Source organism: Sitophilus oryzae, unplaced genomic scaffold, assembly GCF_002938485.1.
Source record: "Sitophilus oryzae breed Bouriz unplaced genomic scaffold, Soryzae_2.0 scaffold_1985_pilon_pilon, whole genome shotgun sequence".
Lineage (NCBI taxonomy): Eukaryota > Metazoa > Arthropoda > Insecta > Coleoptera > Curculionidae > Sitophilus > Sitophilus oryzae.
Window position 1 is genome coordinate 86335 of NW_022146707.1, and position 18113 is coordinate 104447.

Consider the following 18113-nt stretch of genomic DNA (forward strand, 5'->3'; position numbering starts at 1 on the left):
CGAAAAAAGTGAATTTAAATACACATACAGTTCGATCAAATAATCGACTTATTAACTACATATACTTTGTAAAAATATTATACTTCTATGCCAGGTAGTAATAAATTTTCATGCCAACTTTCACCCCTATCATCCCCGAGATAATGAATTTTCAAAAATCGTTTCTTCTACTCTATACTATTGCTTCCCAATTATACTTAAGCATATTTGGCCAAATTTTAATTCATAAATATTATGTACTTCTAAACCACATAGTAGTAACGAATTTTCATAAAATTTTGCCCTTAATTTTACCCCTTTAGGAAATGAGTTTCGAGAAAACGCTTCGTAAGTATGCCACACCGAAATATCATACTTCTATACCAAATATTAACGAATATTTACAATCATTTTTTCCCTTATTTTAAGGGACGGATTTTTTTATTGAATCCCTAGAGAAACCTTTATTGTGTAATGTTTTGAATGAACAGGTTTTTATTTTATGTTTTGCTTTATAATTGTTCAGCCCTAATTTTACCCTCCTCAAGGGATGAATTTTCATAGTCGCCTCTCATATAGTCATTGCGTTACTTAAGAAACCTTTTGAAATTATTAATAACAAAATGATTGTATATTCTTCGGACGAGATTTTTACAAATTTTTATATAAATTTCCACCACTAATTTCACCTCTTTAGGGGATGAATTTACCTTTGTCAAAATATTAGACTCACACAACCAATTTTTACGGAATGTTTGTACCGACTTTTTCCCTTTTTAGGAGATGAAATTTAGGGATAATTATAATAATTATAGTTCGTTCCAATGGAGCTGAGAGCACAGAGCGCCTATAATAAACGGAAAACGGAGGTCGGGTGTGTCAACAAATTTTTATCTCTTATATTGCAAATGTATTTATATTGCAAATGTATTTAGACTAAGAAGAAAGAAATTGTGACCCAGACCACCCTGTAATCGGAAGTATATGTATAGGAAGTGACTCTGTGGAAGTAGGAAGTGACTCTGTTAACCAACGCTAAACAAATGTAAATTAATAAAAACCAAACCAACCCCACCAAATAGCTAACCTATCCAATGCAATCAACACCAAATAACCAACTTAACCAACGCAACTAACTCCACCAAATAATCAATCTAACCTCACCAAAAAGAGTGAAACCAACGCAATCCGTATTTTGATTGCTATTAAATATTTACAGCTTTTTTTAAAAATAAAAACAGCAGTAAAAAAATAAAAGAATTCTAGTTTGGCGTGAGATTTGAACCACGGACCTCTCGTTCACGAAGTGATGGCCTCAGTCTCAGTAACGGAGCCACAGCTGCTCTTGCAAAATTGGCTATAGCTAGGCGTTACTTTCCGCCGTTCTTTCAGCCGTCAATGGAACCGGAGCCGGCAACCATTAAGGGAACCGGCGCCGGCAGCGGAGTCACTTTCTAATAATTATATAGTTAGAAATTATATAATATAAAATAAGAAATACATAAAATAACTAATAGTAAAAAACCTTTTTTAAAATGTATTAATATCTTTTAGTTATTATTAATTACTAGCGTGTACCCGCGACTTCGTTTGCGTCGAATTAATAATTTATAATGGTGATGATAAAGCAAAGCAAGAATTTCCATTAACATACAAACTGGATAAAATGTTCTCACATTTATGTCCTGAGCCTCAGAAAAAAACAATATGGCGATTTTATTATATAACTTGGTAATATTTGACAGGTAGTTTCATCTCGTTGGAATTTGACTTTCGAAAAATCTGTTTGCCAAAAATAATTTTTTTACGTCAAGCAGTTTAAGCAGAATCGTAGTTATCAGTTACCAGTTATCGTAGTTATCAGTTATTTTTAAAAAAAAATCAAAATATGTAAAAAACAAAATAAATTATGCGTGTCCAAGCGTTTTCTCGAAAGACTAACCGTTTTTTAAATATCAAATATTGTAATATTTGAGGGGCATTTTCACCCTCTTGGAATCGAGAAACCCCTCCTTATCGAATCTCTGCACCCCACAGTAAATCCGTTTACCAAAAATCAGCTTTAAACGTCAAGCAGTTTAAGCAGAATCGTGATTACTCAATGGTCATATCTTATGAAACACCCTGTATAAATTTTTAAAAAATCTTAAAATATGTAAAACAACAAAACAAAATATACGTTTTTAAGAGTTTTTCCGAAAAACTCATCGGTTTTTAAATAAAAAATATTCTAATATTTAAGGGGTGGTTTCACCCCTTTAGAATTCGAGTTTCGAAAAATCCCTTCTTATCGAACCTCTACACCCTAAAATCAATCCGTTTTCCAAAAATCAGCTTTTTACGTCAAGCTCTTTAAGCAGGATCGTGATTAATCAATGACCAGATTTTTCGAATCACTCTGTATACATTTTTAAAAAATCTTAAATTATGTAAAAAAACAAAATAAAATATACGTGTTTAAGCGTTTTTTCGGAAACTTGACCGTTTTTTAAATAAAAAATATTGTAATATTTGAGGGATGGTTTCACCCCCTTGGAACTGGAATTTCGAAAAATGTCTTCTTATCGAACCTCTACACCCTAGAATCAACCTGTATGCCAAAATTGAGCTTCTTACGTTGAGTGGTTAAGAATTTTATATATATTAGTAGGTATAGATTGTGAGTGTATCAAAAATTGAAAAAAAACTAATGAAATTGGGAATTCAAATTAAGATCGCAGCGCCACGGCGGTTATTGACAGAACTAGTTTCTGCCACATTATTTTCTAACCTCACTTTCGTTTGTTATTACGTCTGTGAATTTTGGTGTTTTTTTGCGTTTTTATTACGATTTTTCATTATTTTTGCTTTCATTTATTGTTATTTTATTGTTATATTTTATTGTGATTTTGCTGTGGTTCGTGTAAAGACTTTTAAATTGTATTTTTTGGAGTGGCTCAAAACCACATTGTTGGGTGAGTATGATATAAAATGATTGATTTCTATAATTTTCTTTTTATTTCTGTTGTTTGTAGAGTAAATATGGCTCAAATAACCCTTAGCCTTACTGAATATCTCAGTTACATTGGTTGTAATGCGAATTCAAGGGCAGTGGTTGAAGGAGAAGAGGTGGTTAATGCAGGCCATATAATCTTGTTTGGAAAAACTGCATTAACCAAGACTTTCCTGAAAGTGTGTGCTCTTTGCCTGCAAACTAGTGCCTTACAGTCAGATCCACATGAATTAAATGGGGAATTAACAATTTCCAATAGGTCTGCTTCAATTAAGCAAATGTACTGCACTTGTAAAGCCGGGGCTGGTGGACAATGCAAACATATTTCAGCTTTCCTAATACTGTTAACAAGGTAGGTTTTTTTTGTTATTATTGTCCAGTTTAGTTATAAATTTTATGTAAATTATGTTAGAATACTTATTTACTGTTGTTTATATTTCAAGGCAAAATCTGTTTGAGTTAGAGGATATTTCTCAAACTCAACTTGCATGTGCTTGGTCTGGCAGAAAAGGATTTGTACATAATAAATATAAGGCTATTCCTGTACTTGAAATGCCTTGCATCAGATCTAAAGTTGGTCTGGATGTAAGTTCAGATCTTCAAAAACAAAAATGTATATTTGAATTTTTTATCAAGAATTTACCAAACTGTGCTATTGCAAAACATTCGTAAGTATATGCAGTAATTAAAATTTTTTATATAACTATGATCATACATGTTTTAGAAAAGGACGTGTCAAGAATTTGGACAGTACTGTAAGCAGTACCAAATCAATCGATTTGGATGCAGTAGGCTGCAAAATTTTAAATAATGCTGCACAGTCCATCATATTAATGGAAATTGCTAGCGTGGAAGCTAATTTTATATCAAATTGCTGTGCAACACTATACCGTAGTATCTTGAATGAAGATCAAGATGAACTATTCACCCTTAAGCAAAATTCCCATGAGTGGCATGAAGCCAGAAAATATCGAATTACTGGCTCTAGGTGTTATGAGATCTACACCTATGGAGGAATGGACTGGGAAATGAAGAGTAAAAAGTACTTTTGCCCGAAATCTTTTACAAACAAATATGTAAAACATGGCCAAAAATACGAAAAACTTGCGAGAGAGTGTTTTATGTCAAAAACAGGATATGACGTAATTGAATGTGGAATGATAACATCACCAGAAAACAAATGGTTGGGCTTTTCTCCAGATGGTATGGTAGTGAATTCTGAGGGAAAGCCAGTTGCATTATTGGAAATTAAATGTTTATTCTTAGGTAAGTCCTCAAATACCTTTTTTAAACAAATAACAAAAAATGCAAAATATTTCAGGTGCAACAATGTCTATTGAAGAGTGTCTAGGATCAAGCACCTTCATCATAAATTCAAATGGGAAATATACACTTAAGAAAAAACACCAATATTATGGTCAAATTCAATTAGGAATGAGCATATTGAACTTAGAAAAATGTTTTTTATGTTTATATGCATCTTATGATGACAGTTGTGTAATATTAGAGGTGGAAAATGATTATAAATTTTCCAAAACAATGTTGGAGAAAATTAAAAACAATTATTTTAATAAAATGATACATTCAATATGTGAGATGAAATAAATGGCCAATGTCTCAGTCTTTAATGGAGTAATTTTGTTTAATTTTTAAAACCAATGAACCCCTTGTGTAACCCATCCCGTGAAGTCATAATAATGATCAAATTAAATCAAACCATGTCGTAAACAATGCAAAAAATAATACAAAAATACATGTACTTTCGTGAAAAAAAAACTATAAAAATATAAAAAAATATGTACCTACAACCACAACCTAGTCCTAAAAAAAATTAACTACATATTGAAGCATAACCAATCCTTATAAAAATCTTTCATCAGATAGTATAGGAGCTGACAGATTAGTTATTCCACAAATAATTGTAAATATTTCATCAATTTTTGAAACTAATGACCACTGCAACTTTCCACTAATAATGTTAAAGATTTTTAACCTCTGATTAGACCTTTCAATATGCACTCGTGCTGCAGCAATTTCTTTATTACAAATAGCTTCTTCAACTGTAAGTTGCTTTTTGTTTCGTAAAAATGGTGGTCTTATTAAGTTAATTTTATACATAGCACATAAATTGTCAATCAGAAAACCTTTGTCAACCATGATTGAATCTCTATTAGGTGTTAACAATTTAATTAGGTCACTTTCCTCAAAAATTAATTTATCGGATGCTCTTCCACCATAAGATTTACTGATGAAAGTTATTATCCCCCCAGGAGACACCCCAGTCATAAACTTGACAGTTGTAGATTTTTTATATTGGGAATAAAACTTAATTCTACAACACAAGCAGCTTGGTTTTTGAATAAAGATTTCTGTACAATCTAAAACAACTCGACAATTCTTAAAAGATTCAAAACATTTTGGCAAATTTTTTGAGATTTCTTCTTCAGAAGGAAAATAAATACATGATTTAAACACTTGACTTAGAATTGTTAAAAAATCAAAAAAATATGTTTTGCACAGCTGACCAGATATATTAAATAGTGCACCCAAAGTAATATAACTTAAGTCCAATTTTAATTTTGCCATTGTTAAAAGAACTCTCTCTCGCACATCTAGACGATGTGATCTTGTATCAATTGTAAATTTTTTTTTTACTATTTCCACAATACATTCTAGAATTTGAAAATTATTAATGCCTGTAAAACTTCTTAATGCAGAATCGGTTTTTAGTAAATCACTCAGTGTGTTGATTTTAGGTGTGTCCACTTGCACTTCTGAATCTCGCACAGTCACTTTCCTGTTTTGTAAAAGCACACTATCTACTTCCTTATCACTAACATCTGGTGTAGATTTCAGCAAATCTATTAAGCTACCTGCTTCATCATCTTGGTCATCTTCATTGGAGTCCTCATTTGTGCTCGTACATAAATCAGTTTCGTTTTGATTGGACAATTTTCTCTTTTTGTATCTAGAAGCACGATCAGATGATGATGTTGCAGTTGCAGATTTTGCTGAACTAACTGTAGAAATGGGAAGATTTTGAGAAGGTACTGCAGTCTTTTTGAGAACTCTACCCCTTTGTGTGGTTAACCCTGCAATAGAAAAGAAACAAACTAAATTAACATTTAAATTTTGTCACTTCAATAAAGAATATTTTTAAAATTAAAATTTAAATGAAATCACTCATTATTATACTTAGTATTTACCTTTGTTAAAATAATCATCCTTGACAAAATGAAGAGAGCACACTTTCATAGTTTCGGAAACTTGCTTGCCAATTTTAAGTTTCAATATCCAAGCTTTTCTTTGATCCATTAAACACTTTCCCATCTTATTTTCGACATAAACTTTCCTAGCATCCTTTTTGGGAAATCTGTGAAAGCTTAATTCTCCTTCAGGGTCTTTTTTGGCCCAGGATTTGCACTGTGGCACACAACAAAAATTGTTATTGAACGCCATGCTTTGGTACACTGGTTCACTGGTCGTTTCTCCTTTTTTAACCGACTTCAAAAAAGAGGGAGGTTATACGTTCGACGCGTATTTTTTTATTTCTAATCCTAACACAACACGCGATAACAGAAAAACAAATATAATTTTGAAAAAGACACAAAATGAGTGTAAACATTAGATAAACAATCGATATAAAAGTAAGGTTAGGAAATAATGTGGCAGAAACCAGTTGATTTTAGAGCCACCAGAGGGCGTATCGCTTCTCTTGAATTCCCAATTAAAATCATCTCTATTTGATTCCGAACTACAAAATTCCCTCTCTATTTTCTACACAAAGGAGGCGTGACTTCTTAGTAAACGAATGGAGGTTACTTTGCTGGTCCGCTGTAAAATTCGCCTATATGACAAATCTAACGGAAAAATTTGCCTGGCGCATTCGCCAAAATGTAATTTTCACATTTGCATTGTTTGTCGCATCTGTTTAGGTTAGTCTGTGGTTATAGTTTAGTACAGTTCCCGCCAAATGTGTGGTCTGTGCAGTTAAAATATTCAAACATGTTGAAACATCGCAGATGTCATTTTTTTGATTAAATCTTTATTGAAACCGCTATTACTCGTTGAGATTTGGACTGAATCGAAGAACTGTACAGTTCAAATCTCTCAGATATTGTTACGTGTAGGGCCCTTTTTAGAATTTACGACCGAGAAATATCGAAGGTTTTCCTTGATTTAAGTAAGAACAATCTTCGGATTTTCACGGGTTTTTTAACAGGACATAATTACATACATAGTGCCATTACTCGCTGACGAGTATTTGACACGCATCAGAAGATGGTCACGCAATGCGTTTTCTTTCATGAGCTTTTCTGTGACTGAAAAGCCCGATACGTGATGTTATCTGTCTTCCGCACTCCGGACATTCAAAAACCTCATTGCTCTGTTGCCTCTATACTTTTTGGTTGTTGCTGTTAACTGAGTTTACAATTCTTCTCAATTCCGTTCTATTGTGAGCTACTTCCTCCTACTCATTCTGCATGTTAATCCCCTTTAAGTTTATGTGGAAAATTAGTTAAGTTAAAGAAAGTTAGCTTTTTCAAGGACCGATACGTTTGGGACATGATCGAGGACATGATGGAACCATTTGATTAATAACAGTTTTCTAAGATGTCTCTATTGCAACTTGTTTAATGCGTTCATATGTCGACGGTACGGCATCCAAGTTTTGCTTCCATATAACATGGTGGGAATTATTATTGCCCGGTACAATTTTTCGTTTTTGTGCTCAAGTCATGATTGTAGAAAACACTGTCTTTTAATTTCCAGAATGCTTTTGAGGCGCTGCCAATCCTGTGCTAAATTTCAGAGTCGATATTGGTCTTTTCCGAAATCAAACTGCCGAGGTAATTGAATTTCGCTACATATTCCAATAGTTCTCCGATTTTTATAGCATTGTTGTGATCTTCCGGGGAAGTGCACATAATTTTAGTTTTATCAATGTTCAGCTTAAGTACCAAAGCCTCGTATATGTGTTCAACATTTCTTGCAATTGCTGTTTACGTATTTGCAACTAGAGCACATCCATCAGCGTATTGAAGATCTGTAATGAATTTTGTACGTGTTCTTGCCAAAATTGGGAAACACCAGAACACCTCATCACTGAGTACACCGAGACGACAACTCAGATACTGGGTTTTCAAATCTTTGAGACTGTATAATATAACGAGTTATAACTCAAGAAAGGAGGACATACAACAGATATGTAAGGTCCCCGTGATTAATCCTCCTTCTAAACATTCTAGAATCATTCATACTACAGAGTTCTTTTTATATACTTTGCATCAATTTAACTATAAAATAATTAAAGATAACAAAATAAACATCAAAAATTGCAATAAACTCACAAAAAATCAAATAAAATTTGTGAAAGAAAGCTAAATAAAACAATCTGTATTTTAATTCGATTTTTATTCAAATATGATGGTACCTAAAAAAGATCCAGTCCTGCAATAATAAAAATCATTATTTTTAATGCGGATTTATTTAATGGGTTTCGGTATTACAGTATTTCGACAATACCGAGAATATTTAATAATAATTAGAGGGGAATATTTTCCAATTTAAATTCGTAATTTAAATTTGAAGAGTTATTAATTGCATATCGAATCCTCTTTCATTAAAGCAAAGATAAACATTTTTTAACGGTTTAATTTATGATCGATATCAGATCAAGGTTCTTTTTTAGAAAAAGAGATTTCTAAAACTTTAAAATCATTGGAGGTCTAATATATCACGTTCAGTGGAAGAATCGACATTATAAAACTTTTATCTTCCCTATTCTATTTTTATGGGCTTGAAATAACTTATAATATGAATAAAACTAAGTTTAAATGAAGCAATTTATTTAAACTGATTGTTATACAGTTGTTCACAATTTTATTTCTTCAATTTCATTGAACGTTATTTTCACAACTTATTAGGTTGCGATATCCACTTTCGAATCAAAATATCTTAACCTTCATAAACCCGAGCGGGGTAAAGCTGTACCCCAGACATGAATTCTTGGGGATATTTTCTAAAATATTTTTTTTACATAAATTCCTTTGAGCTATGTTTCTTAAATATATATCTAAATTGGTATACAAAATGTTGAATAAATTGCTTTTTATTGTACATAATTATAGAGAGTTTTATTGCTTGGGGTCCAGCTGCACCCCGCTCGGTATGTAATGACAGGTATAAATTTTGTCTACGTTAAAAACCAACCGGGGTACAAATGGACCCCAAATTGTTCAAACGACGCGCAATAGGCAAAGTAGGAAACAAACCGTAGAAAAGGCAAGGACAAAGGGTAGTGATGGACCTGGTAAACAATTTATCTTCAGGATATGGAATAACTACTGATAACTTTTTTGCCAGTATTGAGTTAGCTAATAAGCTTTTAGATAAAAACCTTACCTTGTGTCGTACACTGCGTAAAAATAAACCTTATATTCCAAAAGAACTACTCCCAGCAACATATAAGAAGGACTTTTCAAGCCATGTTTGCCTTTTATGGAAAATAAAACCTTAGTTTCCTACGTACCAGACAAAAATGCCTCAGTTATTCTTTTATCTACAGAACATAACGATGACAAAATAAGTGGAAAAACAACTGATTACAAACCAGATATAATCTTACATTACAATAAAACAAAGGGTGGCAGTGGCTACAACAGATAAATTAGCAAAGCAATTCACGACACAAAGAAAAACTAATCGGTGGCCGATGGCAATATTTTTTCATCTGCTGAACATTGGTGGCAAAAAAGGCCTATAAACTTTGGCTGTTGAAAAATCCAGATTGGAAAAAAAATTGCTTGGATAGGAGAAGAATGTTTCTGTTAGAGCTGGGCCAAGAATTAATTAGAAAAAATATAATTCGTAGATACCAAAATGACTAGTCGTACAAAACAATCCATGTTAACCATTTTTCTAGAATTAAACGTAAGGAACGCACAACCTGTTCCCGTTACTGGCAGAAAGCAGCGATGTTTCTTATGCAGCAGAAGTAAAGACAGAAAATTTTGAAAGTTTTGTATTCGGTGCAATCAGTTCGTGTGTGCAGAACATTCAAGAAATATATCATTCACATCATTTTTTCACAATTATTTTTGTTTTTATTATTTCTAATCATTTCATTTACTTTTTTTCAAAATGTACCTATTAACTCATTAATCAACACTGACAACTTTTTTGTGTAAAAATATATTTTTTTAAAAGCAGAATGTGTTTTATTTTTAATATAACATAAAAAATGACAATAAGCCAAAAAATGTTGGGGTACATTTGGACCCCACTCGGTATTTAATGTAAGTTTTTGATCACGGGTTTATGAAGGTTAAGGCAATAATAGAAACCCTAAACAACCACACTGTTTGACATATTAGAGAAGGATGCCTCTTTACGGCGTATGAGGAAAATTTTTGAGATTTCCTGAAGGCAACACCAAGTGCAAAAGTTTTCCTTATTATATTTGTATTTATTTACTGAACTATTTTTTAAATTTTTGTTCCTATTTTTATTTCATATTTACAGCTGTAAATTATATAACGTGTAATTTTAAGTGTACTAAAGCCATACGCTAAATAAATTATCTATACTAATATATTTTATAAAATCTTTAAGTGACTGACTCACTGATTAATAACGATCCTGCTCAAACCACTAGGGTGTAGAGGTTCGATAAGAAGGGATTTTTCGAAATTCCAGTTCCAAGGGGGTGAAACGCCACCCCTCAAATATTACAATATTTTTTTTTTAAGAAACGGTCAAGTTTCAGGAAAAATCGCTTAAACACGTATATTTTATTTTGTTTTTTTACATATTTTAAGATTTTTTCAAAATGTATACAGGGATTTTTGAAAAACCTGGTCATTAATAAATAATCACAATCCTGCTTAAGCAGGGGTATATAAGGTAAGGGATTTTTCGAAACTCAAATTCTAAGGGGTGAAACCACCCCTCAAATATTAGAATATTTTTTATTTAAAAACGGGTGAGTTTTTCGGAAAAACTCTTAAACACGTATATTTTATTTTGTTGTTTTACATATTTTAAGGGTGTTTCATAAAATATGATCATTGAGTAATCACGATTCTGCTTAAACTTCTTGATGTTTAAAGCTAATTTTTGGCAAACGGATTGAATGTGGGGTGTGGAGGTTCGATAAGGAGGGGTTTCTCGAATTTCAAATTTCAAGAGGGTGAAAACGCCCCTCAAATATTACAATATTTGTTATTTAAAAAACGGTTAGTCTTTCGGGAAAACGCTTGAACACGCATAATTTATTTTGTTTTTTTTTACATATTTTGAAATTTTTTAAAAAATCATACAGGGTGATCCAAAAAGTTGGGTAATTTCTTAACCACGATTCTGCTTAAAGTGCTTGACGTAAAAAGCTTATTTTTGGCAAACGGATTTTTCGAAAGTCAAATTCCAACGATATGAAACTACCCCTCAAATATTACCAAGTTATATATCGCCATATTGTTTTTTTCATGCTGACATAAATGTGAGAAAATTTTATCCAGTTTGTATGTTAATGGAAATTCTTGCTTTGCTTTATCATTACCATTACAAATGATTAATTCGACGCGAACGAAGTCGCGGGTACACGCTAGTTTGTAATATTTTAGATATTTTGTTTTGATTTTCTGAAAACAATTCTCAATATCAAGTACAGAACTGTTTTGAAATCGTTGTTTTTATCTGATACAATAAAATCTTATTTTACCAACAAGCAATTAGGTACTCTTGGGTAAAATCTCATAAATATTTATAGGTCGTTTAAGCACTCCAGATATATAAAATTAATAACACACAACATTCTAAATATATTGTTTAAGTCTTATAGCAACCTAAATACCCAGTTGATTACTTAACATATAAAAATATCAACATTAAGGATTATAATTTCCATTATCTATAGCTAGCGGCAACAATAAGTATTATTATAGTTGCCTTTTTTTAGTTTTATTGAAATTTATTGTGAATTTTATAAAGTAAATATATATTTAACAGGTCACTGGCATTTATAAATTCAAATGTATATTTAAATTTAATTTTCCTGCATTATCATACATAGATACGTATATTTTCATTATTAAAATAACGTATAATAATAATACTTTTACCTGTTTTTACTAATATAAAAAGGGCACGTGTAACGTAATTAAATTTAAACAATAACATGTGCAATTGCCCTCCTACTGGATGTACTCGTAAATTAAACAAGACAAGCTTCTATTGGACCAACATTAAAAGCTCTCTAGTGTATAGATAGATATACCACCTTTGACAGAATATAATAAAGAACCAAAAGAGCCTGGCAACAAAAATACAATATGATCGAAAAAAAAAACGGCGTCAGCTATAGCTATGAAATGAAAATCGCTGTCATTTTATATGTAAAATTATATGGGGAATGTTATCGATAATCATTTCCAAGCCAAACTAGACGACACTTTTTTTATCATACGGTAGCATTCAAAAAGAAAATTTTTAGCACAAAAAGGACTCTAGATTGGCACTAAAGAGACAGCTTTATTTATTTGTCAAATTACATAGAAACCAACGCCCACCAAGCACAATTTTTTTTCTACTCGTAATAAATTCCTTGAAATAATAATTTCTGAATATTTTTTAAAACGTGCAACATTACAGAAAAGTCCGATTAAATTTATATCTCCGAAACTAAAGTTCCAAGAAAAGTCGTAATATATCTAAAAATTCATTTACCCACTAGAAGATATAAAAAGCATTTTTGGTAAACTCTGTCTCAAATAGTTTCTGAAAAATAAAATTAATTTTCTTAAAAAGGTCCGATTAAATTTATATCTCCGAAACTAAAGTTCCAAGAAAAGTCGTAATATATCTACAAATTCATTTACCCACTAGAAGATATAAAAAGCATTTTTGGTAAACTCGGTCTCAAATAGTTTCTGAAAAATAAAATTAATTCTCTTAAAAAGATCCGATTAGATTTATATCTCCGAAACTAAAGTTCCAAGAAAAGTCGTAATATATCTACAAATTCATTTACCCACTAGAAGATATAAAAAGCATTTTTGGTAAACTCGGTCTCAAATAGTTTCTGAAAAATAAAATTAATTTTTTAGATTTAAGATTAAATTTATATCTCCGAAACTAAAGTTCCAAGAAAAGTCGTAATATATCTACAAATTCATTTACCCACTAGTAGACATAAAAAGCATTTTTGGTAAACTCTATCTCAAATAGTTTCTGAAAAATAAAATTAATTTTCTTAAAAAGGTCCGATTAAATTTATATCTCCGAAACTAAAGTTCCAAGAAAAGTCGTAATATATCTACAAATTCATTTACCCACTAGTAGACATAAAAAGCATTTTTGGTAAACTCTATCTCAAATAGTTTCTGAAAAATAAAATTAATTTTCTTAAAAAGGTCCGATTAAATTTATATCTCCGAAACTAAAGTTCCAAGAAAAGTCGTAATATATCTACAAATTCATTTACCCACTAGTACCGTATGATCGAATAAAAACGGCGTCGGCGATAGCTATGAAATGAAGATCGCTGTCATTTTATATGTAAATTTATATGAGAAATGTCATCGATCGTCATTTCCCAGCCAACTGGACGCCATTTTTTTTTCGATCATACGGTAGATATAAAAAGCATTTTTGGTAAACTCTGTCTCAAATAGTTTCTGAAAAATAAAATTAATTTTCTTAAAAAGGTCCGATTAAATTTATATCTCCGAAACTAAAGTTCCAGGAAAAGTCGTAATATATCTACAAATTCATTTACCCACTAGTAGATATAAAAAGCTTTTTTGGTAAACTCTGTATCAAATAGTTTCTGAAAAATAAAATTAATTTTCTTAAAAAGGTCCGATTAAATTTATATCTCCGAAACTAAAGTTCCAAGAAAAGTCGTAATATATCGACAAATTCATTTACCCACTAGTACCGTATGATCGAATAAAAACGGCGTCGGTGATAGCTATGAAATGAAGATCGCTGTCATTTTATATGTGAATTTATATGAGAAATGTCATCGATCGTCATTTCCCAGCCAACTGGACGCCATTTTTTTTCGATCATACGGTAGACATAAAAAGCATTTTTGGTAAACTCTGTCTGAAATAGTTTCTGAAAAATAAAATTAATTTTCTTAAAAAGGTCCGATTAAATTTATATCTCCGAAACTAAAGTTCCAGGAAAAGTCGTAATATACCTACAAATTCATTTACCCACTAGTAGATATAAAAAACATTTTTGGTAAACTCTGTATCAAATAGGTTCTGAAAAATAAAATTAATTTTCATAAAAAAGTCCGATTAAATTTATATCTCCGAAACTAAAGTTCCAAGAAAAGTCGTAATATATCTACAAATTCATTTACCCACTAGTAGACATAAAAAGCATTTTTGGTAAACTCTGTCTCAAATAGTTTCTGAAAAATAAAATTAATTTTCATAAAAAGGTCCGATTAAATTTATATCTCCGAAACTAAAGTTCCAAGAAAAGTCGTAATATATCTACAAATTCATTTACCCACTAGTAGATATAAAAAGCATTTTTGGTAAACTCTGTATCAAATAGTTTCTGAAAAATAAAATTAATTTTCTTAAAAAGGTCCGATTAAATTTATATCTCCGAAACTAAAGTTCCAAGAAAAGTCGTAATATATCTACAAATTCATTTACCCACTAGTAGATATAAAAAGCATTTTTGGTAAACTCTGTCTCAAATAGTTTCTGAAAAAAAAATAATTTTTTTAAAAAGGTCCGATGGAAAAAAATATTGTTTTATACACGACGATAAAATTGCAATATTGTCTCCCGAAATTAATTTCATCTGTTCGGTCGATAGAATGGTATTTTATCGTCTTGTATAAAAAATAACTATTAAATGGTGTAGTTTAAAATTTGAGAGGAGATTATTTTTTGAAAATAGATTTTTGTGTCTGGAAACCTATCCTTTTTAATCTTTTTATATCCTTTTTATTCTTTTTATAATTAGTGTTAGTAGGTGCCCGGTGGCGTAGAGGTACAGGTTCTCGTCTACCAATCTCAAGGTGTGGGTTCGATTCCCACACTCGGCATTGCATCAGCCGACTATTTTTATTAAAATAAAAATAGTTTGGGTACCTAGGTCGACTCAGCCTTAAATGAGTACTTGGGATTCACAAGCCTGAGGTAGTAATAGGCGGTTGAAGCGTAGTGCTAGCCACATTACCTTCCTTGTATACCGAACGGCTCTAGTATGGCAAGCTGTACCTACTCCCAAGGCGTAAACGCTATATACGGGAGCTGTTATTATTATAATTAGTGTTAGTTTTTTTGACAAAACTTAACTCAGTTTATAGTAAATGACGCCTAGAGATTGACCTCGCTAAAATTATTATCGACTGTCATTCCTCAGTCATTGTTGACGCCGTTTTTTTTCGATCATATATGGTATAATATGTTAGCCTGATATATGTATACTAAATTATGATTTCTAAAATTAAACAACCACAAATTTAGGAAACCAGGAACACTTAAAGATAACTTTGTTTTCATCTGTACGAACTGAAAAAGTTAATTGGCCAATAAAAAATTACCTGCAGTTCAAACGAATGCTCGCTGTAAATCCTCTGGAGAAAATGGAAGAGTAGAAATTTTAAATAAGCGTTAAAAATGGGGGTTAGTTTTAAGGTGGAAATAAATCTGAGACGAATAAAGTTTGCTGGGGAGAAACGAGACGTGAAATACGAGTTAAAGAAACTATGGGAAAAACAGGAAGTGGCCAATAACAGTAAAGAAAAGTTGTTTTCCATGATAAAGGAAAAGGAAAATAAATGAGTTAAAAAACAAAAATATATGACAAGTTAATCTATGTAGTAACATCGAGCAAAGGCAAGACCAAGCCTGCAAGTCTTGCATTTGCTTAATAAATTTTTTCAAGGGGCACTTTTTACATAGATATTTTTAAAAAAATAGTATTGTTAGTAATTTAATTCGAATAAAACTTTAAAGCAGGAAACTATTAAAATATTAGTCTAACAAAAAATTTATTTTGCAATATATTATATTGAATCAGCACATGCTTATTTAAAACAATAATTTTGATCAACTAAGTATTTTTTTATATCATAATATAAATGTTAATGCAAGAGCACAAGACTTTTGCATGCTGGGTCTTGCTCTTGGTGTTGTGTTACCATTGCTAACCACAAAAATATTGTGAATTCGCTCCAGTGTTATCAATCAAAGCTTTTCTTTTAGATTGAGATTCTTGTTGGTGTAATGTTGATTGTTTTAATAATAACTTACACTTTCTTCTTGATAATTAGATCATCACCATCATCATTCATCACCTTATTCAACCATTTCCAATTATGGTGTAACCTCTCTCACATATTTAGATACCCTCTTTGTAGTTGGGGCCATTGTTGTCTATCGTTGGCTATGCGGACCCAAGTTATCTCTGCTAATTTTCTAATATTATAGTCCCACTTCAGGTGTTAGGTCTTCCTCTAGGTGTCTTAATTCCTCGTGGGTACTATGCTGTAATTTTTCTGGTCAATCTCTTCTCTGTCCTTCTTGCCAGGTGTCCTGCCCAATGCCACTTGAGGGATTTAATTCTGTGGATGATATTTATTTGCTGGGTCTTTTGTCATATTCACTATTCTTTTACAGTCTTTCTTGATTATTACCAGCATATTTCGTTCCATGAAGCGTTGTGCGACCTGCAGTTTTCTTGTAATGTGCGTTTTAATTGTCTAGGTTTCGCATGCATGGGTCATGACTGGTAGTACATTGTTGGTCGAATAGTTTCTTCTTTAGATAAAGTAGTAGATATTCTAAATTTGAAGGGGAGGAGGATTGAGTTTCTTCCATCAGTACTCCGTGATAACTTAATTATTCAGTTGATTTCTGGTAGTAGAGATCCCGAGCTGTGTATTATAGTTGTCCCAAATATATGTATTCTTCTACTATTTCTAATTGTGTGTTATTTATTAGAATGTCTTTCCTGTCTCCTAGTTCGTTGCATATTACTTTAGTTTTTTCTAAATTCATTTTAAGACCTACTTTATTGCTGGTGTTTAGTTCGTTAATTTGTGTTTGTAGTTCTTCAGGATTATTGGCTATTAGGACTATGTCGTTGCGAAAGGACTATATCGTGTAAAGTTGTCATAGTTTGTCAAACAGGTACTTTTATCAACAAGTCCTGAAAAAATCAACTCAACGTCAATAAAATTAACAATTCAACATGCCAAAATATAAAGACAACAAACAAAAAAATAAATTCTTAAATTTCTACGTATTTATCTTTATCTGTGTTGTATAGAATCAAATATTTGTCTTGGTAAATACGTTTTATTTTCCCACTTATCTGAACTCGTCAGGAAACACCGCGATAAGTAGTTTTATAGCAATCTGCTAGAGTGTGGGAGTGTGGTATATCAGTTTATCGGGCTTGGTGAGAAGATAAAAAGAAAAAAGAAAGGAGACACAAAAAGAATGGACGGTTCCATCAGCGGAAATAAAGAAATCGCCAAAGTAATTGTCCCTTCAAAGCTGGGGGTGTTTTTTTTGTCATCTCTTATTGCTTCTCTATATATCGGCTACATTGAAAAATGAAGCTTTCTTTATTTCACCTGGTAGATATGTATTAAAGACTATCGATTTATAAACAATATCAATTATACTTTTAGTTACGTAATCGAGGACGCGATTTTAAAATTCCTTGTTGCCAACCATGGACATATTCGGCGCCGGACTGACTAACTGGAATTTAAATTTCCCGCTGGAGATTTAGGCGGTAGCTCTGCTGTACAAAATGTCAAGTTGCCACATTTATTTGTTTATTTCCTGACAATGTCATTCGTTTTGAAACTTTGTCTTTTGTATTACGAGTTTTTGGTTTAAATGAATTTGTTGTGATACTTTAAGCTTGTTCTTGTTAACATTGTTCTTGTTAGAACTTCTTTTAGTGCGAAGTGTACTGTTAAGTGTCGAAATTGGTCTGTATTAACAGAGAAAACCTATTTCCTGACTAGATAGAGCAAAACCGACATAGATGTCATGGGCTCGATTTCTGAGACACTTTTAATGGCGTAAACCGCCTGTTGATACTGCCAACTGAGATACGGGGTCTTTTTGAATTTTTTACCATTTGGAAA

At 31.6% G+C, this 18113-nt stretch overlaps 2 protein-coding genes across 3 annotated transcripts; one reads left to right on the forward strand and one right to left on the reverse strand.

Annotated features, from left to right (window-relative positions):
• The first annotated feature begins 2877 nt into the window (after positions 1–2877).
• LOC115883803 lies at positions 2878–4603 on the forward strand. Of its 2 annotated transcripts, XM_030902208.1 has the most exons (5): positions 2878–2933; positions 2994–3323; positions 3415–3639; positions 3696–4237; positions 4293–4603. In XM_030902208.1, the coding sequence occupies exons 2-5, from the start codon at positions 3001–3003 to the stop codon at positions 4574–4576; spliced, it is 1374 nt and encodes a 457-aa protein (XP_030758068.1). In that variant the 5' UTR covers positions 2878–2933; positions 2994–3000; the 3' UTR covers positions 4577–4603. The 2 variants fall into 2 exon arrangements, with proteins under 2 accessions (XP_030758068.1, XP_030758066.1); XM_030902206.1 differs by lacking the exon at positions 2878–2933 and having other exon boundaries at positions 2937–3323.
• Positions 2982–6479, reverse strand: LOC115883802. Its single transcript, XM_030902205.1, has 2 exons — positions 6178–6479; positions 2982–6063 (listed from the first exon to the last, which is right to left on the reverse strand). Exons 1-2 carry the CDS (start codon positions 6428–6430, stop codon positions 4832–4834), a joined length of 1485 nt encoding a protein of 494 aa, XP_030758065.1. The 5' UTR covers positions 6431–6479; the 3' UTR covers positions 2982–4831.
• Positions 6480–18113: the final 11634 nt, after the last annotated feature.

Coding starts and splice junctions, on each gene's coding strand:
- LOC115883802 (XM_030902205.1), bottom strand. CDS start 6,430: ATGGCGTTCAATAACAATTTTTGTTGTGTGCCACAGTGCAAATCCTGG. Junction 6,064..6,177: donor GGATGATTATTTTAACAAAG/GTAAATACTAAG, acceptor TTTCTATTGCAG/GGTTAACCACACAAAGGGGT.
- LOC115883803 (XM_030902206.1), top strand. CDS start 2,950: ATGATTGATTTCTATAATTTTCTTTTTATTTCTGTTGTTTGTAGAGTA. Junction 3,324..3,414: donor TTCCTAATACTGTTAACAAG/GTAGGTTTTTTT, acceptor TTATATTTCAAG/GCAAAATCTGTTTGAGTTAG. Junction 3,640..3,695: donor TGTGCTATTGCAAAACATTC/GTAAGTATATGC, acceptor TACATGTTTTAG/AAAAGGACGTGTCAAGAATT.